Below are 24,384 nucleotides of genomic sequence, written 5' to 3'. Positions count from 1 at the left end.
TTTGGCTGCGTTTTGTCTGGCTGCAGATAACTTCAAGAGGAACAAAGCCCCTGCACACACACTCAGAGGGAAAACAACCGCCTGTCCCAAAAGAAATGAAGAATGTTATTGTTTCAGAACTTTGCTTAAAAGACGAAACACTTCGGCTCCCAAAAAGATGATAGCGGATCTACAGGTTTTACCGCAGAACTCTAAGACGGCCCAAAAACCCGCAGTGTGTGTGGTTTTGGGTTTAGCTGTTTTTCATCAGTCTGGCACATGTGCCAGCCAATGCCTTGAGGGGGTTGGAAAGGCAAAGCACAGGCCAGCTGTTTAAATTGCTTCCACACGCCACCTCTCAGCATCTTGTGCGAATAAATTAGCAATCATGACAGGAATGCTGAAGAAAGGCCCAATTCAACACCTGTTTACTCGCTCACGTATGGATTACCTTGTTGTTTTCCGACATGGAATGTGTCTGTTCGTTCACCAGGGATGACTTCAACATCAAGGTGCTGCAGGCTTTTGTGGAGCTGCACGAGTTTGCTGACCTCAACCTCGTTCAAGCACTACGGTCAGCTAAACTGAACAAAAGAAGAAAAAAAAAAAAAAAGCATCGTTAACACATCCTGATAACTGGTGACGCCAACGGAACGGCTCCTTTGCTTCCTGTTTGCTCTCTAGGCAGTTCCTGTGGAGTTTCCGTTTGCCAGGTGAAGCTCAGAAGATCGATCGCATGATGGAGGCCTTTGCTTCACGCTACTGCCAATGTAACCCCGGGGTCTTCCAGTCCACAGGTCAGACATACTGCAGGCTACTATATACAGTTTCAAGAAAAAGTATGTGAACCTTTTGGATAGACCTGGATTTCTGCATAAATTGATCAGGGGTCCACAAAAGCATGCACCATAAGTGAAGGGCGTTTTGAATGCATCTACTGTATAACAGTAAGCTGTAAGAGTCGGATAACTAAGGCTCAATAAGGATCAAGCGGATTACAGTAACATCACACAAACATCACAGCGGAGGGAAGCAAAGAGTAGCGACATCCATTATTCACAAAGACACAACCCGGCTGAGCGAGAACAGCGTCTGGTGACGAGCACAGTCACAACAACACACTGGTCAATATTTTAGGATGTCTTATAAAGAGAATGAGGTTGGTTGTGCATACATGAGGAGGCAAAGCAGATTGAAAGTGAGCATTACGTACATTTGCACATATCATTATTCACTAAAAGGTAATTCTACAGAAAATGAAAAGGAAACTGCTGCAGCGTTTTGTTGTGAAAACATGTCATCTATCTGTTTATAGATGACATGTCTATCTATCTATCTATCTAGCTAGCTATATGTTGCTATCCTAGCTAGCTAGCTAACTAGCTATATATCTAAATTCTCATACTCTGTAATAATGGGTAATAGAAGGTTTTTCTATAAGTACTTGTTGAGACTGATAGTAATGCAAAATCACTAATTGGTTGAAGACGAGTAAAAGACAAATACCGAATGAATCCATCCACCTGTATGTGATTATCCAAACCGCATTGTCTTACAGCCGGTACAACTAAGGCTGTAAATTCTACGAGGCTTCCATGGCCACAAATGCCCATCTATAATAAATTGGAATATTGTAACGCTGCTTCCAGACACTTGCTACGTGCTGTCATTTGCTATCATCATGCTGAATACCAGCCTGCATAACCCCAACGTCAGAGACAAGCCCCCCGTGGAGCGTTTCATCTCCATGAACAGAGGGATCAACGAAGGAGGAGACTTGCCAGAGGAGCTTCTCAGGGTGAGGATTTGTCGCTCGGAGGGGTTTCCTACGACGGTGGTCTCTCCCGTCGTAAATGAGCCTCTTCTTTGCAGTTTTCTACTCTGATGAATAGCGTCCACCTTTCCTTGTTCTGCAGAATCTTTACGACAGCATCAAAAACGAGCCATTTAAAATCCCGGAGGATGACGGGAATGATCTAACGCACACGTTCTTCAACCCCGACAGAGAAGGCTGGCTCTTAAAGCTTGGTACGTACACTCACATTCACTCAGCCCTTCATGATGAAGTTATCGACATGTTAAATGAATCACGATAATGTGGTTGCACAAGTGTGCACACCCTCTTATAACTGGGGATGTGGCTGTGGTCAGAATTAACCAATCAAATTCAAACTCATGTTCAACGGGATTCAGCACACACTTGCCACTTGTTTATTTGTTTATATTACCACTTTAAACACAATAACACATCTCCAACCCATGAGACTGATCGTGCTTTTAAACGTGTAATTGAAATGTAAAATGGAAAAATGTTGCCCCGTTTTCTCACCTATTTTATATATATATTTGTTTTTAAGTATCACAAAATGCTACAATAAAAACCAAGTGGGCAGGTATAATGGAATAATCTCAATAATGGTAATGTTGTCTACAATTCAGTGTTAGACGTCATTAACTGTGCTCTGTAGGAGGCCGACCCACACACTGACATTGTGAAAAGAGGTGCACACATGCAAAGTGCCGTTCTTTCACCTTAGCCTTTTACTAACCACGGGGAAGCGCCATTCTAATCAACTTAAGGCTTTTCATTATGTGACAATATGAAGGCCAATGACAAGGAGGCCACATTATAAACGTAGATGGCAAACACGAGTCGAAACTATTACTAGCGGTGATATTAAATCTTGCATTAAAAAAAGGGACAAAAGGTCCTCTGACTGGGTCATTTCTTCTTTTGTACTTTTAGAGACCACCTCCTTTGCCCCATCCAGTTCTGCAGTCTGTCAGAACATGTACTCATGCTGAAGCTTTTAGTGAATGGACTAGTGGGGAATGTGCGCCCACTGCTGTGCAGTTGCTTATGTAGAGAAATAATGGAGACCTTCTCCCCTTTTGATTATCTCCCCTCTCTGGTCCTGCCCTGCTGGCCTCACAAGTTCCCACCACTCCACTCCACCACCTCTTCCTCGCGTCCCCCACCTTTCATCTGCATTCTTTGGCTCTGGCTTTTCTGTCCTCTGCCAGCCACGCTTGCCAGATCAGCAAGTTAGGTCCCGCTTTTCCCCCCATCACTGAATTCCATTTTCATTTGAACTCCATCAGAGGGGACGCCGCTCGGTTTGAGGATTGTTTTGGATGAATGAATCGCTCCTTTTTCCTGTCGCTATTTCCAGTTCAGTATGATAAATACTAATACAGCGCACCATAGGAGGAGTGAGCATCCTGCTGTGTTTCAATCTATCATCCAGTGTCCAGTGGGAGCCAGTAGACTTCAGCAATGCACAAGACCTCACATCTGAGGGGTCACTCAATAGTTGTCAACGGCCACCAAAATTGGATTTAGAGTGAAAAGCAGAGTTTTTCCAGCCGGGAAGGTTTTCGAAAACACATTTCGTTAGCAAATAGCGGAAAACTGCGAATAATTGAGACCTCCCGCTAGTTTTTTTTTTATTTAAATTTTTTAACAATTACCTGTGTTCGTAGTTTAAACCTTAATTATGCCACACAATATATGACTCAGTGAACAGTTTAATATAATTTGAAATACATCTTATAACATTACCCCTAAAAATAAATGGTTTACATATTATTTGAATTTTTCAAAAATGAACATTCGACGTAACTTCCGCTAACATCCCAGGCTAAATGTGGCACCTCCCTAATTTAACAAAGATCTTAGTGTTGTAGTCAAGATGTTCAGTATCAATCTACCATACTTCTTTTTCACCAATTCCTATATAGACAGGGCTTTGGCAGCATCTTATGGCCCCTGCATAGTCGCAGTTAGGCAATCTCAATTTTTGTGGGGAACCTAGCCACCTATCCATCGCTGAAAAATCGTCTATTCACTGTTTGTGTGCGTAGGACAAATCCGTGTCTCATATAAACATTTTGCTTTGCCCCCATCTGTTGGCATCCTAGTGCCACGCACCTAATTTGAAGTTAGGGGGGAGCTTCATTTAGTCACGCCATAGCTTTGACGAAAAGGGGGGGAAGAAAGTGCTTTTGGCGCCATCTTGTGGCTTCTACAGGAAATTATCAACCTTTTTGTGTGTGCATCAATTATTCGCAGATATCGGCTATACATAGCAGATATTGGTAACCAATTCCCCTTTCCGACAATTGGGCAGTGTCGTTGGGCCATTTCCATATAAGACATATTTGGGCTTGTAATTGGCTAAAATTGTCATAGCGCAAAATGCATTTCAGTTTTTGTTGTTCTTGTTATTTGTGTGGCCTGACCCACAAATGTTTCTTCACCAGAATTTCAACTGCTACTAAAGCTACTAAAATTGCACTGTTGGAGAAGACTTTTATTTAAATATGGGCTTACTAAAAACTGCAAACAGACCAAAATTTTGCTCATATAAATAACGTTGATTTCTTGCCATCCTGTAGAAAAATCTGGGTCAAGTGAACATTACATATTGATTACATCAGTTTAACGGCTGTGTTGTGCACAGTCTGTTAAGTCTGCAGCAGACATGTTACAGACTGCATAGCACTAAGCCATGATGTTGTTTTGTATTATGCAGGTTAATTACATCACTGAATACCCACTAATCCAAATAATCTACTTTTAGGCGGGATTGCGTGTCTTGACAAAAGGACTTTTCCTTTAAGCGAAGAAATGCAACTTGTCACTTCTGCCTCCAAGTCAGATGCCATCACAAACGCGAATGAAATCCATATTTCAGTATATTAAATGAGAGAATTTCAGCATAATGTGTGAGAGCATTTCAGTGTAGTATTTGAGAGTATTTCAGTAAGTGTGAGAACATTTAAGTATGATGTGTGAGAGGCTTTTAGTTTCAAAATGAGAGAATTCCAGTATATGTGAGAGCATTTTAATGTAAAATATGAGAGCATCTCAGTGTATTAAATGAGAGAATTCCAGTATTAAGTGTCAGAGGATTTCAATAAATTATGCAAGCATTTTAGTCCATGATATTACGTGTGAAAGGATTCCAGTATATTAAATGAAAGCTTTCAGTATAATAGCCTCTTGTAGTGCGAGCACACATCCACCTGCTCACCTGGAATTGGTACTTGAGTCTTTGTTCTCGTTTTTTTCCGCTGTGTGCAGGCGGCAGGGTGAAGACGTGGAAGAGGAGGTGGTTCATCCTGACTGACAACTGCCTGTATTACTTTGAATACACAACCGTAAGTATGTGCAATTCCGTATCAGCGAAATTTTCCTGTGGGCAAACGTCTGTGCTCAAGGGCTACCTTTGAGTTTTGCAATGATGAGGTTTTAAAAAAAATACATACATATATACATTTCAGACACTGGTTCCACTGGGGATTGAACCCAGAACCTTAAGCTTATGGGCTATACAAATAAACTTGACAAAATAAAGTTAACACATAAAATATAATATAATAAGCATGGTTCCACTGGGGATTACGCATGGCCAAAGCTATATTTTATGGATTTGTGAAAAATACGAAATGAGCCAAATTTGGAGAAATGAGGTTTTTGGCCTGACGTCAGCGATGTAGACATTGATACACTTTGCTTCTGCTCTGAATCCAGGCTAAGCCAACCGGCTGAATCCAGCGTCAATTGTTACACAAAATGTGACGTGTCGGTTAAGCTTATCAAAGTGAACACGCTAACTACAGTAATGAAACTGTTCCATTGGGGATCGAAATGTCGTGTAAAGCAGATGTGATGGCCACTGAGCTTTTCAAGCACAGAAGGGGTGTGAAACTTGGTTTAGTTTGTGGGACACATTCACCCCGATTCTATTTCTAGTGGGTCAAGCTGGCCCAGTACATTCATAGTTTCAAGCTGTAAATTCTGTGACACCCGAGGGTGGAAATCAGTACAACAAGAGTATCTGTGGCTCCACTGGAGATCGAACCCAGGACCTTCTGCGCGGAAAGGAGATGTGATAACCATTACACTATAAAACCACATGACATGGATTTTATTCACGAGTCGTACTTAATTCTCTTTCAGTTCCACAGCAGGATTGAAATTTCGGAAGAAGGCAAAAAAGACAAAATGTACTTTTAAGTTAAAAGGTTTTTGCCGCCCAGCTTGGCTCTTTGACCGAAATGAACCTCACACCAACATCAGCTCTCTTGGGGGAAAATCCGCACGCTACACACTGCACATTTGGCCCCGTGGAAAGTGCTTCAACCCGCTGCATGTCACTACACACCTGGCATTGTGAGGACAACCCACTAACACCCCCCCACCACACACACACACACACACACACACACACACACACACACACACACACACACACACAACTGTGAACATTAAATGTTAGCTAGGATACATACACTCCCCTTCCTGTGCCCCCTCAGTAGTATTACCATGACATGAAGGATGGAGGGCTCTTCTTCAAGGTCAGCACACACACACACACACACACACACACACGCACGTACACATCTGGCCCTGTTGATATAATGGTGCACGAGCAGGAGGATGGAAAGCGTAGGGTTACGTCTCCCTGGGGCGCTGTCCCCTACGTGACCAGGATGAACAAGAAAAACACTTCAGTAGCCACCTCGAGGTGTCGCTTCCACACTTTTTTCTCTGCTCCGGATAAAAGAAGGGCGGCAAAACGTGTACAGGAAATCCAGCTCAACTTTATTTGAATAGCGTCACGGAACATTGAATTGAAAGTAAATTACAGTATACATCTTAATGGTACTATTTCAAATCTATTGCGGCGGTGTATCAAAGCAAAAATCATAGAACTCGGTCACATTGCAACTACTTCTGGACCTAATTGTATCTCCAAACTTTGTATTTAGCATTGCATTGTTGGCGCAGCCATTTTTCAAGGGAGACCAACTGGACTATAGATGGAAAAAAGATTTCTGCTAATCTGTCTTTTGATATTGATTAACATATGTGCACGCTGTCCATAAACTAAAGCAAAAAAACAAAAAACAAAAAAAATGTGAACTTCTCAACAAGCAGTAGTTTGGCAGAAATTGAAAGATTCTTAAAAAAAAAACAAAAAAAAACTCAAACTATTATTTCCCAGGTGAAGTTGACTTTAAAATTAAATAATAAACAAAGAGAATCACACACCGTGTATTTAAACAACCCACTTAACTTTGTCTGCCAAAAGTCTGCAAGCTTAATGCTAAAACACAATGCAAAATGCCATAGACGGGCTAACAAAACTAGCATTGATGTTGCAGCGTTATAACCCTAAAACAACTTTTATTTGAGCACAAACGGTGCAGCAACTTATGTATATAGACAATATAACAATACTCACAAGCATATATTCTTTATCCTCTGCAAAAAAAATGAGTAATACTGTATTACTGCAGTTTACATAGCAGTTGTGACCGTCTTTTTCGTGTATACGTGTGTGTGCATATATATTGTACTGCCTCCAAGTGGCCGATGGCACGCACACCAGAAGGAGCCCCACTGAATAAAATCATGAAATCATGAAGCAAAAATGATTTAATTCTTTACATTCCATTTAATGATGTTATTACTGGCTAGTTAACGATGATGTTTCTTTCCAGGATAAAGAGCCCCGTGGGATTATCCCCTTGGAGAACCTCAGCATCCGAGAGGTGGATGAGCCCAGGAAACCAGTAAGGAAACACATCCAATCCTTAGATTTTGTAAAGTTTTGAGACAGTTCTTCACACGGTGTTGGCTTTCTGGTATGTGTGCTAGAACTGCTTTGAGCTCTACAACCCCAACCACAAAGGCCAGGTCATCAAGGCCTGCAAAACCGAAGCGGACGGGCGGGTCGTCGAGGGCAACCACGTTGTTTACAGGATATCGGCCCCCACGCCGGAGGAGAAGGAGGAATGGATCAAATCCATCAAGTGAGCGCGTCTGTGTTTGTGTGGATCCATTTACACCGATGGGGCACTTAGCCACATCCCACGTGTCGGGTTCTCGTGGGTAACCTTGACGATGACACAATACTTGCACCTATGTGTGTGTTTGTGTGTGTGTGAGACGAATATCCAACACAAACGCGCAGTGGAACACGTACACGCACAGCGGTGACCAAACAGGAGTCTGTTTCTCACACTTTCACACAGATAACACACCGAGGTGATTTTGCTCTGCTGGATAAGCTCACTTCCTTTTGATTAGTGAACACAAACACGCGCACACACACACACACACACACACGCACGCAATGCAACGCGTGCACACACACACACACACACACACACACACGCGTGCTGTATGTGCCCTATATCTGGAGAGGACAAACTTTTGTGCTACATTTGATGTTTTCACTGGACAGACAGGCCTTTGTATTTATATTAAATGTAATTAGAATTAATTAAGCAATAATTTACCAAAATTAAAATATATGTAAAATATTTTTTTTTCATTTTTGTTTGTTATTAACAATAAATCCATGAACACATATTTGAATTAGATAAATGAATCAAAAGTGAAAAAAACATTTAATCAATTTTAGAGGTAAAAATGCTTTCTTAATGCAACAAATACAATTGAATCAAATAATTTAGGAAAAAAATACTTGCCATAGATAATATTTCATTTTATATTAATATTCACATGAAATTAATGTGTTATGTAATGAGATAATTGAATAAAAATAATGAGCTAATACATTTAAATTAACTGATTTGGTGAAAATAATACCATCAATAAAAAATGTTAAATGTAATTGATTAAAACAAAAGTGTTTAAGTAATGCAAATGGAAATATTACAGGACTCGATAATGAAATGCTCGGTGGGACAGATTAAAGAACAAAGTATGTGGAAGTACAGTAGGTGGCTGTAAATCATTTGTTTTATTTCCTACTTTGAAGCTAATTTACAACTGAGTGGTCATAGATCATCTCCCTCATCTTCTTCCTCGCTACATTTTTCCTAATTTATTTCAGAGCTGGGTAACACAGTGGACTAGTGGTTAGCATGTGGAGGTACTTGCGTGTTTTGTTTTTTTTCCCCCGAGCTACTCCGATTCGCCCTAATGTGACCTAATGAGGACAAGTACTCTAGAAAATGGATGGATGGAATTTCAGAGCTCTAAATTTGATTACAGACCCCCTGTGCTCTCTAATGTTGCCACACACATGCTTAAATTAATTAAAAAAAAAAAATCTGATTAGAACACAATGTAATGATTATTACATGAATTCAGTGGCTGTGCGGCCACATGGCGGCATTCAAGATAGGACAAGCGTCAATACTTAGCTGCACAGTGCACTAGTTGTTAGCATGTCTGTCTCAACAGTTATGAGGTCCAGGGTTCAAATCTATGCTCGGGCCTTACTGTGTGGAGTTCCTATGTTCAGAACTGTGAATCACATACATGAGCCACTACTACACTGCGCAAAAACATTCTAAACGTGAACTTGATAATGTAAGCATACTTATTTTGGACACAATGTAATTACACTGCGCAGTAATGTTTTCTGTCCAATCTTCCCAGGGCCAGCATCAGCAGAGATCCTTTCTACGACATGTTGGCCACCAGAAAGAGGAGGATAGCCAATAAAAAATAACCAAAGGCCTCTCTCAAAGTCTCTCCTTTGCATCACTGCCAGGTCCGAGGCGAGCAGAATCCAGCCCCGTTTAAAAACTCACCTGTGGATCAGTTCTCAGTTGAAAGCTATGAAGAAGAAGCAACTTTGTGCAACATTTAGGAAGGAGGAACTTTGGCACCCTGAGCAGGATTTTACAAGGAACTGCATCTATTTCACTCCGCGGGGAGGGCGTCGCTCTCAACAATTCTGTCCTGATGGGAAGCCTCAAAGCTAATTAATCAGCTGGTCTGATTTGTATATGCAAAACGGACTGATTTATTCGTAGCTTTAGACGAATACGCAACCCCAAACCAGTTTGGGATATTGGCTTTTGGGTGAAATTTCAAGATGAACCTAAAATGTTCGGCCGATTTTTTTTTGCTTTGACTTCCAAGACAGAATTTCAGATACAAACGCTGCTGCTACAACTCACTTCTAAATAAGCAGCAGTTCTGCAGACAACTCTTCCAAAAAGACAATTCAAGCGGTTTATTGCCACTCCCAGTTGACGTTTACTGACAAACAAACCATAAAAGCAAAGATTATTATGCGTGCACTTCAAACAACCACATAACTTTGGTGAGGGAAGTCTGATAGCTTAATGCTAACGCACAATGCAAAACGCCATAGACAGGCTAACCAAACTAGTGCTGATGTTGCAGGTAGTTGAACACAGTGTGGCAACACATGTAAGACGTAACACTCACATGCATATATTATTTAGCCTTTGCGAAGAATGACTGATATTACTGCAGCTTCCGAGTCATTGTGAAACTCTTCTTTGTACTATATTGCCCCTGGTGGTCAAGAAGGAGAAAAATGTGGGGCTGGAACATATTAATGGCATTGCCATTCATTACAATGGGGTAGGATGATTTGAGGGTTTTGAGTTACAAGTGTGGTCACGGAACCAATTAAACTTGTACCTGAAAGCATAACTGTACGTTCCAAACGTTTTGAGGTCAAATTAAGCCCACCTGTAAAGTGCATATTAGGTTCATCCTGGAATTCCAAACGAAAGGAGAGCGTCTCAAACTTTTTTTGTGAGTAGTGTATTTGACTTGTGGAAAATGCATATTCCCTGTGTTGGAATATTGGTTAGCAGATTAAGAATAATTTGCACTACTGTATTACTATTATTGGGTGTCTTTTGAGTAGCATCGCTTCTTATAAAGCTGTGTTAACATTTTATGAAGCGCCACCTTTGTGATTATTTTTGTAATTTATTTTCTTTTAACAAAATCATTTTACAATCTGCATGTATATGATGTACATAATGGTTTTTTTTCCTTGTTTTTATATAGTTTGCAAGTCATTGAATGCCCATTAATTCACGGTTTAGTTCAACAATTTACAATCATGATGATGTGTGTAAATGACAGGACGATAAAGATGCAAACAGATGACGGGGGTGTAAAAAAAGACAGAAAAAAAATTACAGGATTTTGAAAAATAATTATATGACCGCTGAGCAGTTCTTTGGTTATTTCATAAGCCATGAGATTCTCTCGGGGCTTCTTTTTTTTCTAAAATGACTAGACCTTTGAACAGATGTTTATCAGGTTGCATTCAGTTAAGTGCTTATTTACTGTAATGGTGTACACATGGATATTACATATCTATTTTGTAAAAAGTAAAACAAATTTCCCACTGCCCCTCCCAAATATTTTGAATTCATCCCTTCCATCAGTTTTCCAGCTATTTCAGTGCATTTTTTTTTTTTTAACCAAAAAGTCAAAGACAACAGTACAATTTCTGACATTAACAAAATGTATTTTAAGGCATTTACCTTGTACAATGTATAAATGCTAACATGCTAAATTAAAAGGAATAAGTTTTCAACTTCTGTCAAAAAGTTGCAAAACAAAACACAATCCATACTCATGGCTGACTTTAGTCCAGACAATATGAGCAGAATTAACAAGTTAGTCTAAAAACAAATAAACCAAAACAACATCCATTTATAATCCTGATGCAGGACTTTTATGTGTATATATATATATATATATATAAAAGTAACTGATAGTACAGTTGAAAAATTAAATTCACAGTATTCCTTATGATGCTAGAAGACGCAAATCAGATTTTTCTCTCCATTAATAAGCAATACAAATGGTCCGACAGCATTATTATATTGTCCTTTTCTTTTCAGTTTCGTTAAAACAGATTGTGAGCTGAAAGAGAGACAGAAAGGAATGACTTAGAGAAAAAGCAAAACAAGTTGAAAAATACCAGCGTGTGTTTGAAAATAAAACTCAGGGAAATGTGCTCAAGTCAGTTCAGGGTATCGTGGAGGTATCAGTGAGTCAAGCGTTGCTTGTTGGTTTTGTTCATAAATTCCACACCTCCCACCAATTTGCCCCTCCCAGTGGTGAAGATGAAGAAAACTCAAAATCATCTACGCACGTGGCGACCTTCCAAACTTCTTTTCAGCAGCGTTGGGTTTTCCTTTAACATGAAGCGAGTGGATGATGATGAGTTTTCAAGTCCTGAGTTCCACTGAGCAGCAGTTGAGATGTTTTAAGCTCCAGGCTTTGTGTGTTCCGTACATGTATATATTAATATTTCTCATCGTTCACGTCCGACAGGAGTGGGAGAGTTACTGCAACTAAATCGATGCTTTAAAAAGTGAATATTTAAAACACTTGACATGTGGTAAAAATACAATTATTTCTCAATGAAGCACCATGTCGTTGAATCATTCCTCCGCTGTATATTTGGGCAGGGGGTTCTGGAACAAGAGAAGAAGCATTAAAGTCAAATATAAGCTGTAAAGCAGGGGTGGAAAATATTTGTGCTAAAGGGCCACAAAACACACACGAGTTTAAAATAAACATCCAAACCATGTGGATTTCAAATAGTTCAAGGTCATCGTTTATTATTTGTAAATATTGTAATTACAATTAAACCTTTTTAATGAAATAATTATGTATTTTTTAATATTACAAATATTTTATGTAAACGTTTAATAAAATGTTATATAGAATTTCATTATAATTAGCCAATTATCAATTAAAATAGATTTGTTTTATTTTAGTAATATTTTTGTATCTTAGGTAAGCTTGTTTATTTTAATATAATAAACCATGCCCATTTGTTATTTTATCATTTAAAATTTAATCCTACTTAATTAGCCATTTAATTGTATTTATATTTTAATATTTTATGTAAACGTGCTTATTTTAATAAAGTAAAGCTTCCTCATTTGTTATTTTATTATTCATAATGTTATTTTATTATCATTGATGTAATCATACATAATATCCGCCAATTATTTAATAAAACAAAAAGTATTTATTTTTCAAAATGTATTCATGTGCAAATTATTTCATGGGCTAAAGGAATTTAAAAACAGAAAATGCATTTGAATTGACCAAATTTAGAAACGGACCGCTACACTAAGGCACCAAATATTACAGGACCCTTGATAATGTAAACGCTCAGCGGACAGAATTAAAGAACAGAGCGGGTCATTTGTACTAATATTTTGCCCACACCTGATGTAAAGGGATGAGTTTATGTTTGTTTTAGTACTTATGTAGTACATGTACTAACTGCCCACTCACGGTCAGTGCTTCATGGTACTGCTCAGTACGCTGGACCATCAATGGGAGACAACGCTGGCTTGGCTGTAACCGTTTCCTACGAAACACAAACAAAAAATTGTGAGCCTTTTACTTCAGACTTCATGTTTACTTTCCGATAATGAGCGTGTCCCACCTGTGTGTCCATTAAGGTGGCTGTGAAATGGCCCGTGTGCAGGCGCGGTAGGGGAGGTGCTGTACGAGGGGCCGGCGGCATCGCGGCTGACGTCGTCGTCGAGGCGGCGCCGTTTCTCCGTGGAGCAGTCGTCTTTGCCGTGCCTGCCGTCCTGGAGGCGGCGCCGTTTGCGGCACTCGTGTTCCTCGCTGCTGCGAGCCTTGTGGCTGCGGCCGTCCGGGCTGCGCTGCTCACTCTGGTGCCGCCGCTTTTTCTTCTTTTTGACTTCACAGCCTCGGTCCGAGTCGGAGCCCCTGACGGGAGATTCAAAAAAGCTAATTACCCTTGCGAGCAACATTGAGTCAAGTACACGGGGTGGGCAAAGAGGGGCCCGGGGGTCACATACGGCCCACTGTTCTGTAATCCGGCATGTCAAGCGTTTACTTTATCAAGAGGCCTGTAACATTTGTTGCATTCATTTAGTCAGTCTTTCCTAAATGGCATTAATTAAAAAGTATTCATTCATTCATCTACGTAAGTACTGGGTTAATTGATTTATTGTAACCAATGAAATGAAAAATAGTACAATTACATTTTTAAACTATATTCAATTTTTAAAAATGATCATCTAGTATTTTATTATTAAACAATATTCCATACTGTAATATTTGTGTATATTAAGTCATTATAATTATAATTGTGCATAAAAATCAGTGCATCATTTTACTATTAGTGTAAACATTTTTACATGAAATACAAACATGTTTTTTTTTATTCAATAATACAAATTTAAAAAATCCATTAATTAATTATATATATATTTTTTTACATAAAGTTTTGTTAGATAAACATCTTGGTTAATGATAATTATAAACAATGAGCATGCTCTATTTTATTGAAATACATTTTTATATTAATATTTTACATTTTACATGAAATACTAATAATAAAGGTTAATTATCAAATATTAATTTTTTAATTTTAAAAATGCATCTTAAAAATAATTCCCAAAAAATCTAAGCTAGTCCTAAAATTAACATTTTTAAATTCATAAGTAAACAAAACAAAAAATTGCATGCATTAGTTCAGTCATAAAATTGTTTTTTACATAATACAATAACAGTACATAAACAATGGTAATTCTTTATTTTATTAAATAGTTGGTCAATTAATTATAATTACAGTTACTAATTACAATAAATGAAATTAGTATTATAATTTTTTTTTTTTTTTTTATATACTGATGACCTGCCCCTTCTGTTTGTTTGCCCAGCCCTGGTCTAGTGGGACAAGTAATGAAAACAAGATAAAGTGTAGTTACGACACACAGATGGAATTACTCACCCACTCTCACGGTATCTCTCTTTATCCTTTGACTTCTTCTTCTTGCTCTTTTTGTGTCTCTTGCTGTGGCGCTCTTCCGAGCGACCGCTCCTTCGATGATTTTGTTCCTCCGACAGCGGAAGAGCGTTCCGATGCGGCGACCTGCTTCGCGTGGTGGACGACGCCCAAGCGTCTTTACAGGGGTAGCTGTCCCCTTCCCTGCCGTCGTCCCTCATCCCGCGAAATTCCCGACCGTCCTGCTGCCGCCTCCAGCGGCCGTGAGACTGGCGGTGGCCGTAGCTCCAGCGTTCGTAATCGCGCTCTTCCCTGGATCGCTGGTGGTCATAGAAGTGGTAGTGGTGTGAGCACCGGTCGCGGTCCCGCTCCCTGGGGTGGTGAACGGTCCGATCCCAGCGACGCTCGCTCTCCCAGTCCCGATAGTAATAATCCGGATCCCTGTATGAGCGGTGGTGGTAGTGGTGGTCTCTGTAGTTCCGTCTGTAGCGATTCGCGTCCCGCTCCTGACTCCTGTCCCTGAAGTAACCGTCTCTGTCCCTGCTCCAGTCGGACGAGTACACCCTGTCTCGACCCCTTTCCCGAGACGACCGCCTTTCGTAGCCTCTGGAAGCGGGACCGGCTTGGAGCTGCTCCTTCACATCCGCACGCCCTTCGGAGGCTGCTGCCGATGAACCACTGGTCAGCGGTACGTCTTTGACTTCATCTGTGCGAACGGGAACCTTCGGTAGAACCGCGCACGTGCCGCTGGTGCTGTGGGAGGAGTCTGGCGAGGTGGGTAAGGCTGCAGGGCTGATGGATGCGGACTCGCTCGATGTGGAGGAATGGATCTTGTTGGCGGAAGCGGCCGCTGCTTCGCAGGCTGCTTGCTGAGGCGGGGGATCGGACAGACGTGTAGCCCTTACATCAGGAGCAATGTGCTGGCTTTCACTGGCAGCAGGTTGGATCCTCTGAACAGAACTAGCCTGGGACGCCTCTTTGCTGCAATCACGAGAACAAGACAGGCAAAGGTCAAGACGGGACTACAGTGAACCCTGCATATTCTATAAGCAATTACAAAATTTGCAGGTTTCGCTCGTCATGGTTTTTTTCGAGGAAACTATCCTCAGCTATTCGTGCTCTTTCTGAAACGCCCTGAGAAGTTTCAAGATGCCGCCTAAGGACTCTCTAAATAAGAATTGGTGTCAAGGAAGTATGTTGAAGTACTACAGCTTGACTGAGAGACAAGCTTTCCATGTCAGGGAGGAGCTAAGTTTAGCCTGAGTTGTTAGCAGAAATTAGTCTTCACCATGCCACCACTTTTGACCTACTTACACATGCACTTACGGTGCATTTAAAAAAAAAAATAATCAAATCCGATGTTTGAAGTTATATTTTAAGTGTTTTGGGATCATAGTTTGTACTATATTCATGGTTAAACTTCTAATATAGGCGATCCTAAAACATTTTAGAAGGCTTCAATTACTCATACACTTCCAGTATCATCTGTCGACAATTAATTTTAAGGGTAATGTTGTAAAATGAGTTTAAAATGATATTTTATTGTTTATACTGTATCAATGTTAATGGTGACAGCAAATTGTGATGCTTCAATTGTATTGAAAAGCTACCTTGGTTGAAAGTGGTCAGTGTCCAGTCCATTCACAGTGAAAGTCCCCTCCGATGACAATCTTCCATCATTACTGTCTGAGATCTGAAAGGCACAAAAAAGGCATTTTAATGATAGTAATAGATGCCAACATACCTATACCTCCCCCCCCCCCCAAAAAAAATCATCAGCTTGATGGTCATTGATGTTTTTTAAATTTCAATCTTGTGGTTCTAATTTCCAGTGGTGTGGAACCGCACATTGGAACTCATTACAAAGACGTAATAAAAAGGAAAAGTATAACTTACTCTTTCAGCACTATTATGTCCATTGACTTTTTGAAGTCCATAACGGTGTCCATTTTGGTTGGTTTTCGATATGCTGTGTGTAATTCCATTCAAACCGTTGCCATTGTGGTGCGCTTCAGAGTCCCCATTGGCTGCCGGGGGAGCCTTGGCAAACTCATCCCTCGTTTTTTTGTCTCCATTAAGGTGACTCTTGACTGAGCAGCCGTTATCCAGGGATCCGCCGTTCTCCTGGTCCGACTCCTCTGAGAGCTCTTGGCTGTACGGAACCAAGGACGACGGTCCGTTGCCTCCGACCTGGTGATCCCCGTTACTGCGCGCCGTGCCGTTTACGTGGTTAAGCTGACGTGGGATGAAGCGAGCATCTGAGGTAGACTGGGAGGAGGAGGCGGCTGAAGAGCTGGAGGACGAGGAGGCGGAGGAGCCGCTGGCAGAGGACGAGGAAGAGGTGGGGCGATTCTGTTTGCCTTGGCCGATGCAGAACGACAGCTTCAGGCGCTTGTCGTGCTCTGGGATCACTGACGCCTGGCTGGCTGAGTGGGATGTGCAAGACGAGGAGGCCGCACCGTGGTTCGGTTTTCCCGTAACACTGCTGCTGGTGCTGGGCTTGGGACAATCCCTCAAAGATCCATTCCCATTTATGTGGAGAGAGTTCTGCGGAGGGGACAAAAACTTGGTCAGACACTGGCTACATAATGCGACTATAGCTCAGGAAAACGGGGAAAATGAGCCCGAGAGAGCAGGTAACCCCGACTTTAGACTTCGAGGAAGTGACAAAGCTCCGTCTTGAGCCTTGATGCAGGAAACATCAGGATACAGTTCTTGAGTGGACAAGAAATCCTTAAATAACTTCAATATAGCCAACTTGAACCAAAGAGTTAAGGTGTACATAGGGTAGCTGTTTTTGTTTTTGAAGTGTGTATCTGTCATTTTGTCTGGATTTATTTCAGTAATATTGTGATACCGACAATAATGATAATTTTGGTCATGATAATCGTGATGTTGTTTTGGAGATCAACATTACCTTGGCCATGTGTGGGGGCAGCTGCGGTCCAATGAAGCAGACGTTGTTGTTGTGGTGGCCGGCGGTGTTGATGCGGGGTATCGCCACTGGTCTGGGTGACGACTGACCAGGTACAGCAGAGTTATGGGTCATGTGACAATAGTCCCCTTCTTTCTTTCCATCACTGGACCTTGTGAAACAACACAACATAACCAATGAGACGCGAGACAGAAACAGAGCGAAAGCAAGAAGACAGACATGTCGAAAAAGCAAGATGTGAAGGGTACTAAAGCAACATATTTAGTAAAAAAATAAATACAAATGTTTGCCTGCTATTGAAACCGATAATATAGTGGGGGGATATAGGGTAATCTGGCATTAACAACACTTTACATTAGTTATTATGGTATGGTAGCATATTGATGGTCCTCAATATATGTGGAACATACAGAGGGCCAAAAGTACTTTTCCTGAAGGCCACTGTCCCAAAAACAATTTATATAAAAAAAATAAAAATAAAAATAAAAAAAACAGCCCATAAAACAAAGACATAAAACATCTATTTATATATGCTTTTTGTTTTATGAAGCGGTTATAAATGAAAGAGGAAGTCTGAACTCGGGAGTAGCAGCGCTTGATGTGCAACAAGTACTAAAACATAAATCAGTTGATGTTAAAGGTTTACTTACTTGATGTAGAAAAGGACATAGGCCTGCTGGTTCAGAACAGACCTGATGTCACTGACAGTCACAGAGGAATCATTCATCTGAAACCACTGACCATTGCTTGCCTGGGAGACATGAAAGAGGGAATACCAACTTTAACACCAGCCCAAAAAGTTAGACCATCAGTAATTACCGTATTTTCACGGCCATAAGGCGCACTTAAAAGTCTTACATTTTCTCCAAAATGGACGGGGCGCCTTATAATGCGGCGCGCCTTAAGTGTGCGCCGAGTTCCAAAATCTGTAAATAATGTTGTGTGACTTTGATGAGCGCTCCGCTTGACTGACTGGGAGCATTTCCTGCCGACACGCAGCTTATATAGAGGAAAGGCGAACGTGACTGAGGACAGCATGCGGACGTTAAAGGGGGAAGGGTGCGCGTGAAAGAGTACTAGGTATATATTGGCTAAGGACCCCCGAAAATGGCACCTCCGAAGAGACACGCTTACGAAGCACAGTTTAAACTGCAAGCTGTCAGTTATGCGGGGGAACATGGGAATCGAGCATCCGCGAGAGAATTCAAGATCAACGAATCCATGGGTCGCAAGTGGAGGAAGCAGGAAAACGCCGACATCATTGCTGAACAGCCCCCCCCGCCAACGAGACTGACCACTGACCAATGACGAGAGGGAACCCGGCATGTTTGATGGAGAACTTGCCCAGCTGTTCATTTCGGATACAGAAGATGAGGACTTTGATGGATTTGTGGATGAGGATTGATCAAAAAATAACGTGAGGACATTGTTAAATACTTCAATAAAGTACAACCGAACTGCCTTTTTAGAAACATACGCTAGCATGCATGCTATCGTATGTTTTAGCGTGCATGTATGCTACCGTACCATGCCGGCGCCCAATAATACGGTGCGCCTTATGTGTGTGTTAAATGCAGAAATAGACCCCGTAACTGAGACTGCGCCTTTTAATATGGTGTCCCTTATGGTCACAAAAATACAGTAGTTGGCCAGTAGAGCTAGTACCTTAACATAGCAGAAGTAGTGTCCAGCGTGGCAGCTGAATCCAGAGTGGACGAGAACAGCGTACAGCCCGTAGTGCTGGGCCTCCCCTTGCGACTGGGACATGAAGGGCCGCAGGTCCAGGTTCTCGGGATATTTCACATCCTGATGAGCAAAGACAGGATGATGAATAGGAAATTAACATACAAGCAGTGGAAGCACTCTGTAAGCGAATCAAGTTACTGGTAAATACTTTTGTGATTTTTCCTCCGCTGAAGTTGGCAAAGCGTTTCAGAGACAGTGTGAGCACATTGGAACTGCGATGGATAGTGAATCTCTTTGAGGCTGTGACCATTTTTTTGCACCTGGGAGAATTTTTTTTCTTGTTAGTGGCTGCAAAACACCAAGTAAAAACAGCCTCCTTAAAAATCTTTTTGCAGAAACTTACTTGGAGCACTTGTAGGCATTCTCTCCATCCAGCTGCTCTGGCTTGACAAACTGCTCCAGGGCTTTTGAGACACTGAGTGCCATCTGCAACGGGAGACAATCTGTAAGTTAAATACCTTCATTTGAAATGAATATAACTACATAAATCACACTGCAAAATGATGGAAATAATTCTGTGTAGTCACTTTGATTTCCAGAGTGATATCCAGAAAAGGGTCAAATGTATCAGAGACTCCTTTGCAGTTTAAACATTTAACTGAAAAAGAAACACAAACCAAAGATAATCAGATTAGAAATGCTGTAAGTATAGAACCATAAACTGACATGACATAAACTTACCTCTGGACCTTAGGTAACCACCAAATACCTGATGAATGAAAGTGGTTGCCTGCGTTTGCCTGTCCAATCTGTCACACAACAGAGCAAAGAGGGTTAACTGACGAGCATAAATTGACAAATGCAACAACTTACGATTTACTGTGTGTATACACGGCACATTCTCAATTTAGGATCAAACTTACTTGGTTCCAGGTAAGCAGGACTTTTGCATAGCATCCACCGTGTACCTAATGAATTCATGGGCATCCTCCTGGCTTCCATAGCGAAAGTGCTTTGCAATCCCTGTTTTGGGGGGAAACAAAACAAATCTGGATTCATATAAAATATATATATAAACAAAACATATGACCTCCCTGAAACGAGTTCCCTCCAAATTCATGAAAATAAACAGGTAAACAGCGCCTCCTGTCGTTCATTTTGTGCAAAGGCAATTTTTTTTTTTTTTTTTTTTTTTTTTTACAAAGAACTTACTTTTGAGCTCATTCAGCACACCAATTGGCTTAAGAACATTCCCAGAGTTAGCAAAAACCTGAATGATGTGGTTTTGCATGGTGCACATCATACAGAAGCCCGGCTCGTGACCTGTGGCAGAACCAGATGAGAGAAACATCACACATGGCTGTGGCGAGAAAGAAAGCGGCCGTGATGTGAACGACAAAGAAGATACAACTTGCATGTTTTCGAGTGCTCCCGCGACAGCATGTAGTTGGCAAATGCGGGCGTGTAAGTGAGACACTGTAGTGCTGAGTTGAGGAAACAAGTGTTGCCCATGTTCTGCAGGCCGGCGCCTATGCGGTGAACCTGGTTCCACTTTAGGCTGAGGCGCTCGGGAGAGAAGAGGACCTTCTGCGGCACGTCGATGCCGTCGCCGCTGCACAACACTGGACACACAACAGATGAAAATTAGACTGTGCATTTTTCAAGAGCAGCCCATTAACCAGTTCCCGCCTTTATGCGACATTACCTATTAAATAAAGGACCCTGGGCCATCATGTTCATATATTTCAAATGTTCTAATAAAAGAGGGATGCTGGCAAAACTATGTGAAGACAAAGCACGGCCTTTCTGACAATGCATCAGTCAGGCTGCTGCAAACCACCTTCACGAAACTCATCTGAATAACAAATCACAATTTGTGTGCATGTTAAAGTGATCAATCACCCGTTTGCACTTTTTAGCTTGGCAATGAAGGCCCAAAACAAAATCCGAAAAGGATGAACACCAGGAGGTGCTTCATTTGAATGCAGAGCAACAAAACAACTATTTACATTCTTGGTTGATCAAACTTTGTCAAGGGTAAGACACTGTCATCACCCAACAGGTATTCATGAGTTGACACCTGCCATAGTGAAACATTGTTTATTGGTCATGTTTGAGCACAGCTTGACAATGTTATATTAATATACATACAATACTACATACTTAATCAGAGAACTTCAAGATAAAAGGACAAATAAGGTACTAAACCTCCTACCTTGCTCTTTGGGTCGGTCCACGGAGGAAGGCGTACTATTGTAGATAACAGCACCAGGCGTCGGGCCCAAGCAGCCCCCTGGACCCTTCAGTCGTGGCGAGTCGGTGGGCAGGGTGGAGCCCACCGCCCAGCTGCTAGAACAGCTGCTGTCCATCCCGTCTCCACTGGTGAAGGGGGATCTCTTGCAACCGACTGACTCGTGGTCAGAATTTTCGGAGGATCTGTCAACAATGGTCATAGTTCATTGCTGCGGGTGGGGGAAACACATGAAAGATTTTAGAATCAGCAACAATCACTGCTTTGTTCAAATATTTCAAGTGAGTCTGTGGCTAATTAAAGTTTAACGTTATGTAGCGCCTGTCCTCGTTTGGGTCGCGGGTGAGTTGGAGCCGATTTCAGGTGACTTTGGGCGAGGGAGACGGGGTACAGTCACCTCACCAGCCAAATTGTAGGTGACATATCGCTGGCATCGGGCAGAATCCTCATCTCAAAATCATCACTTTTCAGTGGAGAAAAAAACAAAAACAAAACAAAAACGCACATTTATTCAATATTGCATCATCAAATGGGGCAAGCCATTTCCAACACTTTAGATTGGTCAATAATTGTAAAAAATTACACTAAGACGTGGGGACTGACAATATTGATCAGTGACCAATAGGAAAGATTTGTGGGGGGGAAAAAGGAACATAGTAAGTTTCTGCCTGACACCAGTAAAATAAACAACCATTCACACTTATGGCCAATTTAGTCTTCAACGAACCCGACATGCATGATTTGGAAGTGTGAGGAAGCTAGAATAACGCAGAAAATCAACAAGCACATGGAGAGCAAGCAAACTCCACAGGCTCGAACCCCGAACTTAAAGCTGTGAGGCAGATGCGCTAACCACGAGTCACTGTGCTGTATTACAATAGCAAACAAGTTGATTACAAAATGAGTAGGTATTAAAGGTTTTGCCTCATTGAATACACCTCTTCCTGTTGTGCGTTCTTAAAACTGTCAAGATAGTTTGTGGACCCACTACAATATATAAATAACGTTCCGTGGAACACAATGAAGTGCCAGAGAGAAATAACGTCATACACAAAAACAATCGCGACTCCATGACTAATAACAGATCGTTAAATAATTTCACTTTCGTATGTATGAATACTGGATGTGATCACTTGCACACACGCAAAAACCCGCCACAAACGACATTTTTCGAACATAAAACGTCCTTGGCGTCATAAAAACTGTTTTTTTTCCCCAAAGGGTTGACCGTTAAGCAGAAAAAAAAAGTGTTAATTTGAACTTTCCGTTTAATAAAGTTACTCCGGGTGAAAAAAACAAAAAAGGCGAATTTCCTGGTCGGGAAGCAGCTGTTCCCTCCCACTCCTCTGTTACGGACTGTCTGACTCACGTTGGCTGCGGCTAGGCCTGCAAGCACGCACAGCCGCTCACTTCCAATAAAGCATTCCGCAAACATGTGTGCCTGCTTACGGGAGCGCAACAGCAACTTTGAAACGTAGCTTCGAGCCAAAATAAGCACCGCTGTGAACGTTATATGGGCCAACTCCATAGAAAGGGCGACAGTTGCGCAAAAAAGCTAATAACGCAGCTAACGCGTCGTGCTAACGTCGTTAGCCGACTTGGCACGATGGACGGGGCTGACATGGCGGAGAACATCACCACCACCACCTCCCATCCCCGGAACACATTACGGTTTGGCTTTTTGAAAATAATAATAATAATGATGCTTTTAAAGAGTGGAGCGAGGAAGGGGGGTCCCCAACGAACGCGTAGCTAGCCCAGAAAGGAGGGGCTCGACACCGGTCGCCGTGTGTTCACTGCGCCGCTCCAGTAGACATGACAGAACCGGTGTAAGGATCCCACAACAAACCCGGTCGGCTCAGGTCCACCGCAACGCGGCGGCCGCGTTGTCGAAACACCTCTCGACCCGAAACGCGTCGAGACGCTCACCTGGAATGTTGTTAAAAGCCCGTTTGTAGCGATTGTAAAGCCATTGGTTATTTCCAAGCGGGCGTCCGTCCGGCGGTGAACAATGACGTAGATGATCCGTCCACAGAAACATCCGGGTACCTGGGCCCAAACGAGAGCCGTGATTGGCTACTTCCGCGGTTTGATTTGCGTTCGACGCGTTGCGTGAAGATCCGTCGCACGTTCGTGCCGCCGACCTTTGTGTACACGCACAAACATCACCGTGCGCGTTACACACATACAAATCAACTTGAAAAAAATGACGCTGATGGATTCGAAACATATTTTGACTGACGTTGTAGCAGATATACAGTATCTGAATAAACGATCGATTCTCTTATAAAAGTGAGAAGTGCGGTATTATGCCCTGGCTTGGTAACCAGCAATCTCAAGGGTACACCATTCAATCACATTCACCCTTGCAGTATAAAAAGTCTACACACCCCTGTTCAAATGTCAATTTTTGTGATGCACAAAAAATGAGACCAAGATCAATCTTTTCAAAACTTTTTTCCAACCTTAATGTGACTAATACAACTGTGACGACACATCTCAATTGAGGGGGGAAAAAAAATCTTATCCAGAGAGGAAGTAAAAATAACTGAAATAATGTGGTTGAACAAGTGCACACACCCTCTAATCTGTGGTGCTTTATGATTACGCAGCTTTGTTGATATTTAACCAATCACATTCAAACTCAACCCATTTTTTTTTTTTACTTTCTACCAGAAGCATAAAGGTTTTCTGCTAACACCAACTGCTATTTTTAACTATTTGTAACTCCCTCCACCTTGTCTGAGGCCCCATGTCCAACCAAAGAAAAGCAGCCCCAAAGCAGCCTGCTGCCACCACACTTCTTTTAGGTGATCAGCAGTGTTGTGTTTGTGGCAAACATACCTTTTGGAATTACAGTATGGCCAAAATGTTCAATGTTGGTTTCACTGGAGCGTAACGAAATCTCCAAAACGCATGTGGCAAAATGTGTACCTCTCCTTGCATGCAAATACTGAGGGATTAAAATTGACAAAATA

At 41.6% G+C, this 24,384-nt stretch overlaps 2 protein-coding genes across 5 annotated transcripts in view; one reads left to right on the top strand and one right to left on the bottom strand.

The window, feature by feature from the left end:
• The window catches only part of LOC133468899 (cytohesin-3), a 30,081-nt gene extending 19,393 nt beyond the window's left edge, over window positions 1-10,688 (top strand). For both annotated transcript variants that reach the window (XM_061755162.1, XM_061755163.1), the window contains exons 6-13: window positions 473-553; window positions 664-776; window positions 1,629-1,777; window positions 1,896-2,007; window positions 5,066-5,142; window positions 7,492-7,563; window positions 7,649-7,803; window positions 9,404-10,688. In XM_061755162.1, the coding sequence (XP_061611146.1) occupies window positions 473-553; window positions 664-776; window positions 1,629-1,777; window positions 1,896-2,007; window positions 5,066-5,142; window positions 7,492-7,563; window positions 7,649-7,803; window positions 9,404-9,476 (832 nt within the window). In that variant the 3' untranslated portion in view covers window positions 9,477-10,688. The remainder of the gene's footprint in view (window positions 1-472; window positions 554-663; window positions 777-1,628; window positions 1,778-1,895; window positions 2,008-5,065; window positions 5,143-7,491; window positions 7,564-7,648; window positions 7,804-9,403) is intronic.
• An 83-nt stretch (window positions 10,689-10,771) lies between these two features.
• On the bottom strand, window positions 10,772-24,341 carry usp42 (ubiquitin specific peptidase 42). Of its 3 annotated transcripts, none has more exons than XM_061755155.1 (18): window positions 23,336-24,341; window positions 21,371-21,869; window positions 20,571-20,777; window positions 20,368-20,478; window positions 20,079-20,178; window positions 19,897-19,964; window positions 19,743-19,813; window positions 19,559-19,641; window positions 19,364-19,475; window positions 19,135-19,275; window positions 18,120-18,220; window positions 17,452-17,620; window positions 16,431-17,081; window positions 16,145-16,227; window positions 14,541-15,515; window positions 13,218-13,510; window positions 13,064-13,139; window positions 10,772-12,228 (listed from the first exon to the last, which is right to left on the bottom strand). In XM_061755155.1, exons 2-17 carry the CDS (start codon window positions 21,606-21,608, stop codon window positions 13,102-13,104), a joined length of 3,441 nt encoding a protein of 1,146 aa, XP_061611139.1. In that variant the 5' UTR covers window positions 21,609-21,869; window positions 23,336-24,341; the 3' UTR covers window positions 10,772-12,228; window positions 13,064-13,101. The 3 variants fall into 3 exon arrangements, with proteins under 3 accessions (XP_061611139.1, XP_061611140.1, XP_061611141.1); XM_061755156.1 differs by having other exon boundaries at window positions 21,371-21,617; XM_061755157.1 differs by lacking the exon at window positions 23,336-24,341 and adding an exon at window positions 23,256-23,334 and having other exon boundaries at window positions 21,371-21,617.
• Between the last annotated feature and the right edge of the window lie 43 nt (window positions 24,342-24,384).

The sequence above is a fragment of the Phyllopteryx taeniolatus genome, chromosome 19 (genome assembly GCF_024500385.1).
Source record: "Phyllopteryx taeniolatus isolate TA_2022b chromosome 19, UOR_Ptae_1.2, whole genome shotgun sequence".
Lineage (NCBI taxonomy): Eukaryota > Metazoa > Chordata > Actinopteri > Syngnathiformes > Syngnathidae > Phyllopteryx > Phyllopteryx taeniolatus.
The sequence above is the reverse complement of the archived record's forward strand: the minus strand, read 5'-3'. Positions and strand labels throughout refer to the sequence as shown.

Bases quoted from the DNA above. Each gene is read 5' to 3' on its own strand.
- usp42 (XM_061755155.1), bottom strand. From the start codon at position 21,608: ATGACCATTGTTGACAGATCCTCCGAAAATTCTGACCACGAGTCAGTC. The intron at 19,476-19,558 runs GTAAGTTTCTGC...AAATTCTCCCAG, and splicing joins AATGCCTACAAGTGCTCCAA to GTGCAAAAAAATGGTCACAG. The intron at 18,221-19,134 runs GTACTAGCTCTA...CATGTCTCCCAG, and splicing joins ACTACTTCTGCTATGTTAAG to GCAAGCAATGGTCAGTGGTT.